Genomic DNA, 15219 nt, shown 5'->3' with positions numbered 1-15219 from the left:
GTAGGATCGTGTGAAAACATAAACACTCAAATGCTGGTGGAATCGTAAACACGTAATATCTTTATGGGGCATTATGGCATTACTCAATAAAATAATCATACCAAAGATTGGTAACGTACAGACAACAATACAGGTGAAGTCTCTCAATATATTCCCCTCTAAACAACTTTAAAATAATGCCTTAAATCCAATTTTGGAGCGGCAGAGCCAACAAAAGGTTGGGGTGAGACATTTTTCTAGTCTAAGACAACTTAGATAGTCAGCAGGAGAGGTCTGTGACACCAGCGTGGAGGCCTGTACAGAGGGGGTGTGTGCAGACACACACACACACACACTCGAGGGGTGGGGGGGCAGGCTTTGGAGGTGGCAGTAAAGGCTGTGTGTGTGTGTGTGTGTGTGTGTGTGTGTGTGTGTGTGTGTGTGTGTGTGTGTGTGTTGGGGGGTGGGGGTGTAGCAGCAGCAGCTTTAGGAGCTCTCAGCCCAGAGCCACCAAGGGGATCAGACAACTAGTCAGAAAGAGGCTACAGAGTCTCTTCTGCTAAAACTGGGTGCAGCTGGCACTGACTGGCAACTCTATTGTCCCTATGCAGTTCTGGGTCACAGTTCCAGGGCAGAGAGGAGCACTAGGGCTTGCAGCTGCAGGGGAACAAGCGCCCTTCGTGGGTAAAGACCAGAATGCAGACCAGGAGAGCAGTGACCACACCTTTCCCTGGATCACTCCACTTTGGAAGCACCAAAAACTTGCAGACTGCCAGAACTAGCTCTGGAAACATCAGCACAAATTTAAGAATTATTGGATTACTTGGAAGCCATGATCAAAATAAAGGCCTAGATCTCTTCTTTCAAGAAATTATCAAGGAAAAGTACCCTGACATTTTTAGATCCAGAGGGTAAAATAGAAATGGAAAGAATCCACCAATCACTTCCTGAAAGAGGTGCCAAAAACGAAAGCTCCTAGGAACATTATAGTCAAATTCCAGAGCTCCTAGGTCAAGGAGAAAATACTGCAAGCAGCCAGAAAAAAATAGTTCAAATACTGTGTACCCACAGTCAGGATAACACAAGATTTAGCAGCTTCCATGTTAAAGGAATGGAGGGCTTAGAATATGTTATTTCAAAGGACAAAGGCACTAAGATTACAACCAAGAATCATTTACCCTGATGAAAAGACCAGAGCTGAACAGAAAATCTGACAGACTCAAGAGAACCATATAAAGGTAAACCAGAAAGAGAAATCATGAAGGATTCATTCAACCACCTTAAACCATTTACATTCCTACATGAGAAGATGATACTTGTAACTCTTAAGAACTCTACATAGACAAAGGGCATGAGTGTGAGTCAATTATGTTGAGACGATCTCCTTAAAAAAAAGTAAAAGAGAAAGAGAGACGTACTGAGAGAAAGGGAAAACAGAACAGGGAAATTTTTCTCATATAAAAGAGGCATGCAAAGAAGAGTTTTTACACTGGAAGGAAAAGAGTGAGGGGTGAGTGATGCTTTAACCTCATTCTCACTAGAACTGGTTCAAAGAGAAAGCATACACATACACACACAGAGTTTGGTACAGAAATCTGATTCAATGGGGTAATAGAAGGCAAAAGGGATAAGAGATATTGGGAGGGGGAAAAGACAAAAGGGAGGGTATATTAAGGGAGGCAATGGTCAGAAGCAAAACAGACCTTTGAGAGGGGACAGGAGAAAAAGAGAAGGATCAAGAGAAGAAAACAGGATGGAGGGAAATACCCAGTAATCCTAACTGTGAATGCGAATGGGATGAGCTCACCCATAAAACAGAAGTTGACAGGGAATCCAACAATACGTTGTTTACAAGAGATACACTTGAAACAGAAAGACAATACAGAGTTCAAATAAAGGACTGGAGCAAAATCTATCAAAAGGCTGAGCTTGAGGACCTAAAGTAAAAAGGCAGGGGTAGTAATCATGACCTCAGACAAAGAAAAAGCAAAAATAGACCTAATTAAGAAATAATCAGGTAAACTACATTTTGCTAAAAGGTACCACATAGATGATTGTAATGGAATATGACTGTGCCATAAGAAATGATGAGCAGGACAATTTCAGAAAAACCTGGAAGGACTTACATGATCTGACAGAGAGTAAAGTGAACGAATCCAGAACACTGTACATAGTAACAGCAATACTGTACAATGAATAACTTGGCTATTCTCAGAAACAATGATCCAAGACAATCCCAAAGGACTTAAAATGCTATCCACCTCCAGAGAAAGAACTGATGGTATCTAAATACAAACCATCACTTCCTTTTTTTGTTTTGTTCAAGTTTTCCATGATTTCACCTATATAACCTATATCAGATTGCTTACCATCTCAGGGAGGGGTTAGGGGGAGGAAGTATAGAATTCGGAACTCAAACAATGTTAAAAATTATTTTTACAGGTAATTGGGGAAGAAATAAAATATCAAAAAACATAAAAAGTACCACAGTGAAGTACCAAATACCAAAATATTTTACAAGAAGTTCCTCTGATAAAGGCCTCATTTCTCAAATATTCTCAAATCTCCAATTTATAAAAATAAGAGCCACTTCCCAATTGATAAACTGTCAAAGGATATAAAGAGGCAGCTTTCACAAAAAGAAATCAAAAGCTATCAACAGTCATATGAAAAATGCTCTAAATCACTATTGATTAGAGAAATGCAAATTAAAACTGTGGGGTACCACCTCACACATTATCAGGAATGACAAATGCTTAAGGGGATGATGGAAAATAGGTACACTAACAAACTGCTGGTGGAATTATGAACAAGTCCAATCATTTTGGAGAATAATTTGGAACTGTGCTCAAAGGGTTATAAAGCTGTGCATGCCTTTTGACCCAGCAATACCACTACTAGACTTGTACCCCAAAGATGTCAAAGAAAAAAGAAAAGGACTTGTACAAAAATATTTACAGCAGTTCTTTTTGTGGTGGCAAAGAACTGGAAGTCAAGGGGATGCTCATTAATTGAGGAATCGTTGAACAAGTTGTGGCCTATGATAGTGATGGAGTACTATTGTGCTACAAGAAGTGAAGAAGGCAGTAGTTTCAGAAAAAAACACACCAACACCTATATGAACTGATGCTAAGTGAAGTGAGAACTGGGAGATCACTATGCACGGTAACAGCGATGTTGTAATAGTGATCAACTGTGAAAGACTTGGCTGCTCTAATACAATGATCCAAGACAATTCCTCATGATGAAAAAATGCTCTCCACTTCCAGAGAAGGAACTGATGAACTCTGAGTGCAACCTGAAGCACAATTTTCTCACTTTATTTTTATTGCTTTTCTTTTTGCAATATGGCTAAGTTGTAAATATGTTTTGTATGATTTCACATGCATAATTGATATCATTTTTGCTTGCCTTTTCAGTGGGTGGGGAAAGGGTGGGAGGGAGAATTTGGAAGTCAAAATTTAAAAAGAAAATAATGTTAGAAATAATATAATTATTAGAAAAGGTAATCGTATTCTTTGACCCCAAAAAACCCCCAAACTGTTCACAGAATTTGATATGCCCTCCCCTGCCCCTCCCCATCTATGATTTCAGTGGTGTACCAACTTCCCAGTGAAGAAACTTTCCGGCAATACAGATTGGCACTGCAACCTCAGTGTCATCTTCTATTCCTCACCTCCTCCATATCCCATCCCTTGCCAAGTGCTGTCCACATCTCTCGTATATGCCCCTCTTCTCTCCACTGACACTGCCAATACCCTGAAGAAGACCCTCATCACCTCATACCTGGACTACAACAAAAGCCTACTGGTGGGTGGGTCTGCCTGCCTCATGTTCCTCCCCACTCAGCTATCAGAATCAATCTTCCTAAGGTGAAGACCTCCCCCTACTCAATTAACTCCAGTGGCTCCCTTTCACCTCCAGGATCAAATACAGAACCCTCCTACCTTCTCCATCTCATTACTGCCCTCCCCAGCATTTCCTTAGCGCAGTGGCTGGCACCCTGCAGGAGCTCAATACACGCTCTCTGACTGCCTGTTCCTCCACCTTTAATCTTCAGAGTGCTGCCGGGCTGGCCCCAGCTCGGCCCCGCAGCCCAGGCGTCAGACGCGATATATAAACCCAATTTCTCAGATAACACAGCGGTACTGCGTTCCCACCGCCCCAATGTTGGTGAAGTTAAAGATGGATGTAACCTAAAATGTGTCCAGAGAGATGGTTAAACTGAAACACGTAAAGGGCCAGTCAAATACATTAACGAAATGAAATACTGAAAAGCATCTGAAAGGGACTCAGAGGAAGACCGGAGAACCTGCGAACAAAGCAGGGCAGGGCGAACAGCGGCGGGGGCGGAGCAGAGGAGGCCCGGACGGGTAAGCGCCGGAAAAGCAGGGGCGCGGCCGCCTCAGCTGCGCCGCAGAGGCCCCTCCCCCTCTCCGGCGGCCGAGGAGGCCCCCGCGGCGCTCCCCAGGACAGTAGCTCCGCCCAAAGAGCGGCTACGCAGCGCGGCGCTACCACCGCCGCCCGGCGTCCTCCCGTATCCCAGCAGCCAGCGCAGCCCCAGTCGGTGACAAAGGACTGGGGGGGAAGCGTCGTAGTCGCCGCGCTCGCAGGGGGAGGGACCGTGCCCGAGGAGCCGCGTTCGGTCCGTGCTTTGGGGTTTTTAACTGAATCGGAGAAGGGAATCGCGAGTGGCGGCGAGCCGCGGGAGGGCGGCGGCGGCGGCCCGGGGCTCCGCGCCAATGCAGCAGCCACCACGGCAGCCCGAGTTAGGGGAAGCCAACCTTCCCGTGTTCGTGTTTCCTACGGAGCTGATCTTTTATGCAGACGACCAGTCCACCCACAAGCAGGTGCTGACTCTGTACAATCCCTACGAGTTTGCCTTAAAGTTCAAAGTGCTGTGCACCACCCCCAACAAGTACGTGGTCGTGGACGCCGCGGGTGCGGTGAAGCCTCAGTGCTGCGTGGACATCGTCATTCGTCATAGAGATGTCCGGCCCTGTCACTATGATGTAATAGACAAATTCCGTCTTCAAGTTTCGGAGCAAAGCCACAGGAAGGCTTTAGGACGCAAAGAGATTATTGCGACCCTTCTGCCATCGGCCAAAGAACAACGAAAGGAAGAAGAGGAAAAAAGGATAAAGGAACACTTGGCAGAAAGTGCCTTCTTTGAGCAGATGCTATCCTGTCAAACGGAAAACAAGGCTGTCTCTTCGGGACCTAGTTTATTAACTGTCTTCCTGGGAATAGTGTGCATTGCAGCTCTGATGCTGCCCACGCTGGGAGAGGTGGAATCTCTAGTGCCTCACTACTTCCATTTAAGTGTGAATCAGAAATTAGTAGCTGCTTATGTTTTAGGTCTTATCACTATGGTTATACTTAGACTATGAGCAAGGACTGAAATTGACTGAAATCATTTCACCTTCACACCATGAATGTGGACTGCCCTTTATTCCCTCTTGACTCTATGCTACAGAAAAACTCGGGTGATTTAAAATACTTGCAAATGTGTAATATATGTATATATTTTAAACTGATGTATAACTTTATTTGAAGGACGCCAGCACCTTGTGCTCATGTTACAGATAGTTAGGATAGTTTGTCGAATGACTCTTGTAAAATTATCTGAGGAAATTTTTATAATTATACTTTTTTGGGGGAAAAAGGCTTATTAAAATAACATTTTCTATTTTTAAAAAAAGTGAATGAGAATGAGCTAGGAACCAGGAATGGGTGCTGCAAAGACGAAAATTTAGGCTTGATACTTCTTTAAAATTAGGGCTGTCCAAAAGTGGAATGGGCTGCCTCAGGGCTGGGTGACCACTTGCTGAATAATATTAAGTGAGGATTGGGTTTTTTTCGGTATAGGTAGGCCACTAAGGTCCTTGAAGCTTTTGAGATAATGTGATAGTTCTGATGGTAACTTAAAGGGAGGAACTGAAAAAAATGTGATACTTCAGGCACTGAAAGTTAATTTAAATGTATATTATTATGCAAGTATGGTTGGTTGTACTGGTGTTTAATGTTAAGTTTCTAACAGCAATTTTTAAGCAACACTGGGAATTGGGGAGAACCAAAAAGACTGTTTTTGATTTTCATTTCAGGTATGGAAAGAGTACTGGGGGAAAACAAAGTACTGAGCTAGTAGGCTTCAAGAGACCTGAGTTCCAAGTCCTGACTCAGTCACTACCTCAATATGTGACCATAGTAGGCAAGTGATTTCCCCTTTCTGAATCTCGATTTCTTTCCCCATAAAAGAGGAAATTGGACTAAATTTCTGAGACTGCTTCTAGTTCTAAAGTTCTATGATTTTAATGTTAAAAGGAATAAAATGTGAGTAAATAAGGTGCTCTGATGGATCTACTGTCTTGTTAATGTGGGTACTCCCTCCAGTGATGCAGATGGCAACCCGAGTATACCTTCTTATTCTCTGCAGCTCCTTCTATGTCCTCCTGTAAATCCTTCATTTGAGGGTCCATCTAATAAACTGGAAGTCCTCTTACACATCTTTTGTGGATACCAAAGGATTATCTAGATTGTCCATCAGTTAAATGACTTTTTACTTATCTGAAAATTTCCTCATTTTTCTCATCTGTAGATTGAAAGGAATGCACTAGATCTAGGCTTCTGAGATACCTTCCATTTCTAAATCTATGATCCTTCTATAAAGCCAACTTCTACATCAGTGGTGTCAAACGCAAATAGAAATGATCCCTACAGGCCACGTGCTGACTTAGAAAACCACATATTAACATACCTATCTTTTATTATATTTTTATTTATTTTATTAATCTTATTTCCCAATTACATTTTAATCTAGTTTGGGCTGCACTCAGGAGCTTTTGCAGGCTAGAGTTTGACACCTCTACACCACTTCTCTGGTGCAATTCTACATTGGTAATACATTGCAACCTAAGCATTTACACCAGGGCCCTCTCTGTTTCCTTTAAAATGTCTCAACTTTAATTCTTCAGAGTTAGGTCTTTCCTGACTTGTTACCATTGAGCCTCATTTAAAAATAAATGGAAAAAACATGCAGTTACATCATAAAATATGAAAAGTGAATTTCATTTATAAGTTCTTAAAATTATATCTGATATATGAGAGTTGGAGAGAATGATATATTAAAATGACAACCACTCTTGACTACCACAAACCTTATGGAAAATGTACATACACATCATTTTTTTTCAGGCTTATAAGAACAAAGACAAGTATTCTTAAGGATCCTTTAAAATCAAGAGTCAGTTATTATTTGTAATGGAGAAACACAAGTCTTTGCAATATATATATAATCAGCAGCAAGGATGTCCACTTTCACCAATATTTTATATAATTTACTAGAATAAGCATAAGACAAAGAGGATGAAAAATTACTGCTATTTGCAACAGATATTGCTTACTTAAGAGGATGTCTGAGATAACTAAAAAATTAATTGAAAACAATAACTTCAGTAAATCAGCAAGCTTAAAATAAACATATACACACCCCCTAAAGCATGTGTCTCTCTGATTTATTACAAACAAAACGCCGCAGGAAATAGGAATGAAAACATTCAAAATAACTAACAAACATAAAAGGTCTTAGAGTCCACTTATAAAGATAGATTCAGGACTTAGATGACTAACACCATAACTCTTTACAGAAATAAAGGAAAACAAGTCATTGGTAATATTAATAGTTCATGGCTGGGCCATGGTAATTTTTTTAAATGATGATGCTGCCTAAATAATTTAAAGATTTAGTACCATGTCAGTAAAACTATGAAAGAGTTTTATGATGAACCTGGACAATTTTGATGACATGAAATTGAAAAGCTTTTCAACAAACAAAATAAGTGAAGCTAGAATTAGAAAGGCAGCAGTTATGGGGGATGGGGAAAAGGGGAACCTATGTAACACTTATCTTGCGAAGATTTGATATCCAAGATGTTTTGGAGAGCAGGATTTCTTAACCCTGGGGTCACTTGTTTTAAAATATTTTGCTGTCTTTCAATATCACTGGTTTCCTTCCTGCTAATCCTCTGTATTTATGTTATGCATTTAAAAACATGATTCTGAGAAAGAAGTAGGCTTCACCAGACTGCCAAAGGGGACCAAGACACAAAACTCCTGCTATACGGCAAAAACATGTTATAAACTTTGTCCCACAAGGCAACACAATTTTCACAATGCAAGTTATTTTTAACTGAAACTACTTGGTAAGTAAGAACTTTAAAACAATCCCCAAGTCACCCTTACTGTCTCATAGAAATCAGTTAATTAAAAAGGACCATCACGACAGACACAGCCTAGAATTGGGTGTCCTCTGCTACTTATAGCCAAGTGCCAAATTTATGTAATCCTAGGTTTGGGTTTTTAAAAAGCACTATAATCTGTGCCAGACAGCCAGCTCTTACTCATCTGTTTACCCAATAAAAACAGTCCAGTAGGTTTGGAGAGATGGGAGAGAACTGAAAAATGAAGCAAATTGATGACAATATATATACAGCAGTGGCACGAAAACATTACTTTTTTCAATGAGATAGGCGTATTTTTCCATCTGAATTTATCCTAAATTAAAGCTTAGAATTACGAACTGAATGTTTGAGCTAAAAAGAGTCTCAGAAATTATTCTGGTCCAGCCCCACCTTCTTCATTTCGCAGATGTAAAGACTAGGACTCAGAAAGGTTAAAAGCTCAAGGGGAGCTGGGAGCAGGCCCCAAGGGCTGTGCTGCTAAGCTCACCATTCTCTGTACTCCACTGCACTGTTGGTCTTGTGTTTCAAATACAGGTACATTGCCTACTAGGCAATAAGAAAATCTGTTTAACTCCAAAACAGCTCAAAAGCAAGTATCTGAACAAACAAACAAGTAAAGAAATGTATGTCCTCTATTTCCTATTATTTTTAAGACATGTCTTTTTTATGGTAATTCATGCCTATGAGTCAATGACAATTTAGATTTGAGAAAAGTCACTAAACTGTTCATACCTTTGAACCAGCAATCCCACTTCTGGGCATTTATCCCAAGGAGGTAAACAACAACAAAAAGAAATGGCCTAGATATAGCAGCATTCTCTGTGGTGGCAAATAAATGGAAACAAAAAGTGTGCTCATCAACGGGTAACAGCTAAACAAACTGTGAGATATGAATGTGTAATGGAATATTACTGCACCAAAAAAAATAATAAATGAGGAATTGAGAGTAAATAAGCCTTGTGTGAAGAATCCAGAGTAAAAGAAATAGAAGGCGAGAATTCTCAGACAGTGTCTCTAACAATGTAAATAAGAACACTAAAAAGCAGGAGAACTCTGTGATCAACCATTTCAGTCCTGTAGAACTAACATAAAACACATCTCCCTCCTCTCAAGAGAAGAGAGGCCTCAGGATGTAGAATTTGGGATATGCCGTCATACAAGTGGGATATTTGGCTCTGTGTGACAAAAGAAGAAATCAACGACAAGCAGAGTACTGTGGTATAAAAACAAAAAGCAACAAGAACATTAAGTAAGTAAAAAGCTAATATAAGACCCCCCAAAAATGCCCTGGGTGGGGGGAAGGGTTCAGGAAAGGTTTCTCCAGGAAGTAATACTTGGTGATGCTTGAAGCTAGGCTAAGAGATGGGAACCAGAGGTGAGGGAGGAATACATGCCAAACCTCAGACTAGAAGAACTGGGAAGAAGATCTGGAGCCTTGAGATGAGACTCCAGGTTCAGGAAACAGTAGAAGTTGGCTAGTTTGGCCAGAATGTAGAGAGTATGAAGAAGAATAATATGAACTCAGGAAAAAGTATGTTGGACCCAGATTGTAAATGGTATTCAATGCTAAGCTCAGGAGTCTATATTTTAACTCAGAGAGCCACAGACGGTTTTTAAGCCAATGAGTAACATGGTCAGACACCTGTGTTTTGGGAGATTATTTTGACAGCTATATAGAGGATGGATTGGAGAGGTGAGAAGCTTACAGATGGAAGTCAAGTAATAGGATATTACAACAGGGAAAAGATGATGGAAGACCTCAACTGAAGTGGTAGATATATGACCAGAAAGGAGGGGAAGGATCCAAGTGTGTTGGGGAGGTAGAAAGATAATGAGAACAGCTAACACTTAAATGTACTTTTAAGATTTACAATGTGATTTCTACATACAAGGTCATTTGATCCTCACAATATACCTGTAGACGCGATTATTACCCCCATTTTACAGATGAAGAAACTAAAGCTCAGAGAGAGTGACTTACTCATGATCACAAGGTTACTGTCAGAGGCAAGAGTCAACCCCAAATCCTCCCTAAATCCAAGTCTAAAACTCCAGTATTCACCACCATCTCTCAAGAGGCACAATGAATCAATGTGGTAGAATCCCTAAAGCATTGACAAGATTTGTCAAGAATCAAGGTCTAATTCCCTGGCCTATATTCTCTTAACAGCTCTTCTCCATTATCTTTCAAAGATCACATATCATTAACAGCAACTTTGAATCAGTTGAGATAGTTAAGGTGCAGGGAGAAGAAATGTCTTACATGAGGTCACAAAGCTGGTGGGTTCAGCAGCGAAGGGATGATCTGGGAATGGAAATCCAGGCCTTCAGCTTTCCATCTGCAGCCTTCCCTTGCAAACTATGATGTATTAGTTACTTTGCAAGTATAGATTGTTTCAAGAGTAATTCAGTGTATTTTACTGAGTCTTACTAGGTGCTAAGGCCCAGGCCCAAACCCCTATCAGGTGTAAAACCTATGTGGGTGTGGATTGGTAACTAAGGTGGGGCCCAAGGTGGGGCTAACTAAGGGGAGGTGCTAACTCCAGAGCCATGCCTGTCTTGAGTCTTAGTAGGTGCTAAGCCCCAGGCCCAAACCCCTATTAGGTGCTAAGCCTATGTGGGTGTGAAGCTCCCAGGGTACCAAGGGGTGGTGCTAACTCAAGAGCCAATCATAGCAGCCTAAGTTCTGGTCATTCAGATGACATTTGATGACGTTTGAAACCCTATAAGAAGAGAAGACAGAGCCATTTTCGCAGGGCTCTCACTCTTGGTGGCGGTTGGAGACTCCCCGGAAGCTGTAGCTAAGAAGCCCTCCAGCTCGGAAACCCGGATATTGGGACTTTGTTCAACTCTGGTAACTATGTATTGGGATTTGAATCAGACAAGGTCTGTCTGTCGATGTTTGTACTTTGTTTGTATTTTATTCTTAAGTTCAGGGTGCTGGCTTTTTCCCCCTGAACTAAGAGAATGATATTTGTGTTCTGAATTAAAGTAAGCTTGTCAACCCCTTAATGTTGCTTTCCTTACTAAAGCAGATCAAAAGAACCTGTGCTTTTGCAGTGTGTTGGCAGCTTTCTGGGTGCTGGTTGTTGGTGGGTCTTACACCCCCACAGAAACTACTAGCTGGATTGTTGAAACACTGATCTCCTTCTTTTCACATACACACACACACACTCTTATATCAATAACGTCTTCTACACCACTTATGCACAAATCACTGTTAATAATGCACTTATGCCCACCATGTATCTTTCCCTTGCCCTTCATGTAACTAACAACATTGATGATTTTAAGATCCCAGCGTGCCACAATTTACAGATACACTGCATTACTAAAAGAAGTCTGTGTGTTGCTAGAGAGACAGACTTTAGCTGCAGTGGGCAGCTTAGGATCATTAAAAGCACTGCTAAATTTTCTAAATGCAATCCAGCCCAAATTCCAGATCACTGTCCATCTGCTATCCAAGCACTATGAAACTTCCACCAACTTTGTTTTTTTAGCGTGAATGATTTTAGAGCAATCTCTTTTTGTACGGCTGTGGAATTCACTGCAGAGGTTTTGTATTGTTCCAGGGTAATTAAATTAGTGAGTAAGATATTTGGAAAGCCTCATCATTAACAGGTTTTTCTTTTGTTTATACTGAGCATAACTTCCAAGATATAAAGCTAAGGGAGCATAATCTGAAAATTAACTAAAATGAATAGAACTGCTTTTAGGACTTCAGATTTTAACAGTCATCATTTAGAACCTGATAGCTTTAGGTTTTTTCCACATTCTTAACAGACTGAATTACTTATATGTGGAACCAAATGCTACACTGAGTACATGAGACTTTTACAGAAACTGGGCAATGCTCTCTCAGATAAATACGTGCAAGCCTGAAACACTGATGATATCAGTATTAAATCTCTGCAGTTGATATTCTAAAATGAAGGCTTTATTACAATTGTCAATGAGCCTACCAGTCTTCTGATATTGGTTTCCTCCACTGCCCTGGACACTGGGAAAAGTTTCCTGCATATTTTATCTCCAGCTGAAGTAGGACCCTCTTCCTCTCCAAACCTGTCTACTTCACAGAAGTAACCACTTTTACTTGCTTTTATTGTTTCCTGCTGGGCTTTTGTTCATCAGGACTGGATTCTACTCAGCTTCCAGAAGAAACTGGTCCCTCTCATTGACCAACACAACAACGATGAAGCCATAGTTAAGCAACTGATTCAAAACCAACCCTGCCAGGAAGGATGCCCTGCAGTATATCAAGGGGGCTTCACAGGACTGCCTCTCCCGTGGCCATTAATTCTGCCCTAGCTTTTCTGACCCGTATAACAGAAAGAAGAAAAGGTTGAGCACACTACACAACTACGGTGGCTGTCATCTTTTACAGTTAGCAGAGATGGTGGTATAATGAAGATGGCACTGGGCTGGGAGTCAAAAGACCCACATTCTGACACCATTCTGCTACTATCTAGCTGTGTGACTCTGGACAGATCACTTCTCTATAGGCCTCTGTCTTTTCATCTATAAAATGAAGGGGTAGGCCCAGCTGCTCTGATCTCCTAAGAATCCAACATGTTCTGACATTTTATGATTATGAGCTATATACCCTGGCTACTAATAGCTTTTTCTGAAGTGAGAGCATCTCAACAAATACCTGGCTAAAAAATTACCCTGGAGTACTGATTCCCAACCTTTTGGAAGATGCCACATCCTCTCAATGTTTAGCCACCATAAAGTATCAGTTATTATCTTTTAATTAAGGATTCTCCAATAATACATTTTTTAAAGAATTTCAGTGCAACCTTAGAGATAATTGGAGGTTTTCTGGGAAACTGAAAAAACCAGGATAGGAAAATTCTGCCCTAGAAATTCTTAATCAAAGTCAGTTACCTTATATTTATGAGCGCTACCCTCAACCAGTTCCTTTCCTTCAGGGCAACACAGCTAAGCCTTAGGAGGAGCCAGGGAAAGTACCTGCTATCATAGGCGTAAGATACAGTTTAAAATGCCAGGTGAAAAAACTAGCATCAATTGATTACAAAATGGATGATAAAGCATTCATTTAGAATTCAGAGTTGTGGTGTGTTTTTGTTGTTGTCTGAGTTGGAAAGGATCTTAGCAATCCAAGCCCTTCATTTTTACAAATGGGAAGACTAAGAGACAGTATGAGTAACTTTTGGCTATAAACTGAAGCAGATTTTAGAGTAACAGTGCAGTGACACTAAACAAATTGGGATAGTCACTTCTCTTTAAATATATACTGAGCTTTCCTACTTCTGCAACTGACCTCCCCCTACTCTAACTGCTGCCACGTCCTCCTAAGAGCCTTCCCTGCTGCCCGGCTGAATCTCCCTCTCCATTCTTCAGAATCTCAGGGTACTGTGTGCCTCTCTTAGACACTTCCACACTCTACTATGTAGAATGGCTATCTTATTTCCCCTATAATAAGAGCTAATAAAAGCCAGCATCTCTACAGTGCTTTAGGGTTTACAGAGAGCTTTCCACATATCATCTCATTTATCTTCAGAACAACCCTAGATGAGAAAATGGAGGCAGACAAAGGTTAAGTGCCTTGCCCCAGTCACACAGCTAGGGAGTGTGAAGCGAAATTGGATTCAGGTCTTCCTGACAGTGGATCTAGTGCCCTGCCCACTCTGCCACATAGCTGAGGTCAGGGTCTCAACCTTCTTTGCAACGTCCAAAGCACTAAGAACCTTCAGTTCTGTATTAAGCAATTCTACTGATTGAGCAATAACTCATTCGACCTGTGAAGGCCTGTCTGCTTCTGCCTGCCTTTCCTCCTAGGTCTCCCCATCTCACCCAGACTAGACATGCAGGAGCTACTCATGAGCCCAATCCTACTACTGACTGGCATAGGAGCTCTGAAATGCTCCATTTCCAACCTGGGCCTCTTTGTGCTCCTTAGGCAACATGGTGGCTCCCTGCTCCCGGGGCTCAGGTGAATACTAATGTTAAATTTAGTGCGGACACCAGATGGGTGTAGCCCACCCTAGCTCAGAACCTTTGAGTTCAAGAGATCCACCAGCCTGAGCCTAAACCTCCCTGTTATCTTGGATTACAGGCATGTGCTGCCACACCCAGCTAAGGCTGTAGCTTCTCCCTCTCCTCAAAATGAAACCTCATGTAGGACTAATATCCTTTGTCTCTTTTAATATACACCTTGAAAGATTCACATGAGGATGTGCCCACATTTGTCTTAGAATGTTACAGTAACATTAAGGGAAAAGGCAAAGCAGAGTTTCTGATGATCAGTTGCCACTGAGGACCACCATGACAGAAACAGAGCCCCATACAAACCTTCAGCAAGTGGTAAGTCACTGACACATACACTCTCACCCTCATGGAATTTTAGAGGTTTGGGGGACCTCAGCAGACCCCTAGTCCAACCTATACCTGAAAAAAGAATCCTCACTACAACATAGCCAAAGTGGAATCACTACCTCCCAAAGCAGCTCATTCCACTTACGGATACTTCCAATCATTATGAAGTTTTTTCCTAACATCAAGTCTAAATTTATAAATTTGCAACTCCTACCCACTGCTTCTGGAAGCTGCCATCAGGGTTCAAAAATAACCAACCTAATCCCTCTTCCACATGAGAATCCTTCAAATATCTGAAGGCAACAATTATGTGTTCCCCTGAGTCTTCTTCAGGCCAAACTTCCCCAGTTCTTTCCATCGATACTCAAGTGACATGAACTCAAGGCCTTTCACCGTCCTGGCTACCTACTGTTCTATGCTCTCCATCTTACCAACACCATCCCCAGAACTGAACACAAGGCTCCAGATGTTGTGTGGCAAAAACAGAGAACTATGAGATTACAGAACCTAAGCTCCTTGAGCTTAAGGATGGAATTAGGGCTTGTTTGTTTTTTGTATTTGTTTCCCCTAGAGTCTAGCATGGTGCCCAACAAATAACAGTCATTTAAAAATGCTTGTTTTTATCACCCTCCTTATCCTGTAAATCAGTGATGTCAAACTC

The 15219-nt window shown here is 41.4% G+C and overlaps 2 protein-coding genes across 2 annotated transcripts in view; one reads left to right on the top strand and one right to left on the bottom strand.

Annotated features, from left to right (window-relative positions):
• CHMP4B (charged multivesicular body protein 4B) overlaps positions 1-15219 on the bottom strand; it is a 61114-nt gene that overhangs the window by 32373 nt on the left and 13522 nt on the right. The gene's annotated exons all lie outside the window — the stretch shown is intronic.
• Positions 4486-7466, top strand: LOC118843918 (motile sperm domain-containing protein 1-like). The gene has a single exon (XM_036751708.1). It carries the CDS (start codon positions 4722-4724, stop codon positions 5367-5369), a length of 648 nt encoding a protein of 215 aa, XP_036607603.1. The 5' UTR covers positions 4486-4721; the 3' UTR covers positions 5370-7466.

The sequence above is a fragment of the Trichosurus vulpecula genome, chromosome 3 (genome assembly GCF_011100635.1).
Source record: "Trichosurus vulpecula isolate mTriVul1 chromosome 3, mTriVul1.pri, whole genome shotgun sequence".
Taxonomy (NCBI): domain Eukaryota; kingdom Metazoa; phylum Chordata; class Mammalia; order Diprotodontia; family Phalangeridae; genus Trichosurus; species Trichosurus vulpecula.
This window is presented reverse-complemented; position numbering and strand designations above follow the sequence as displayed.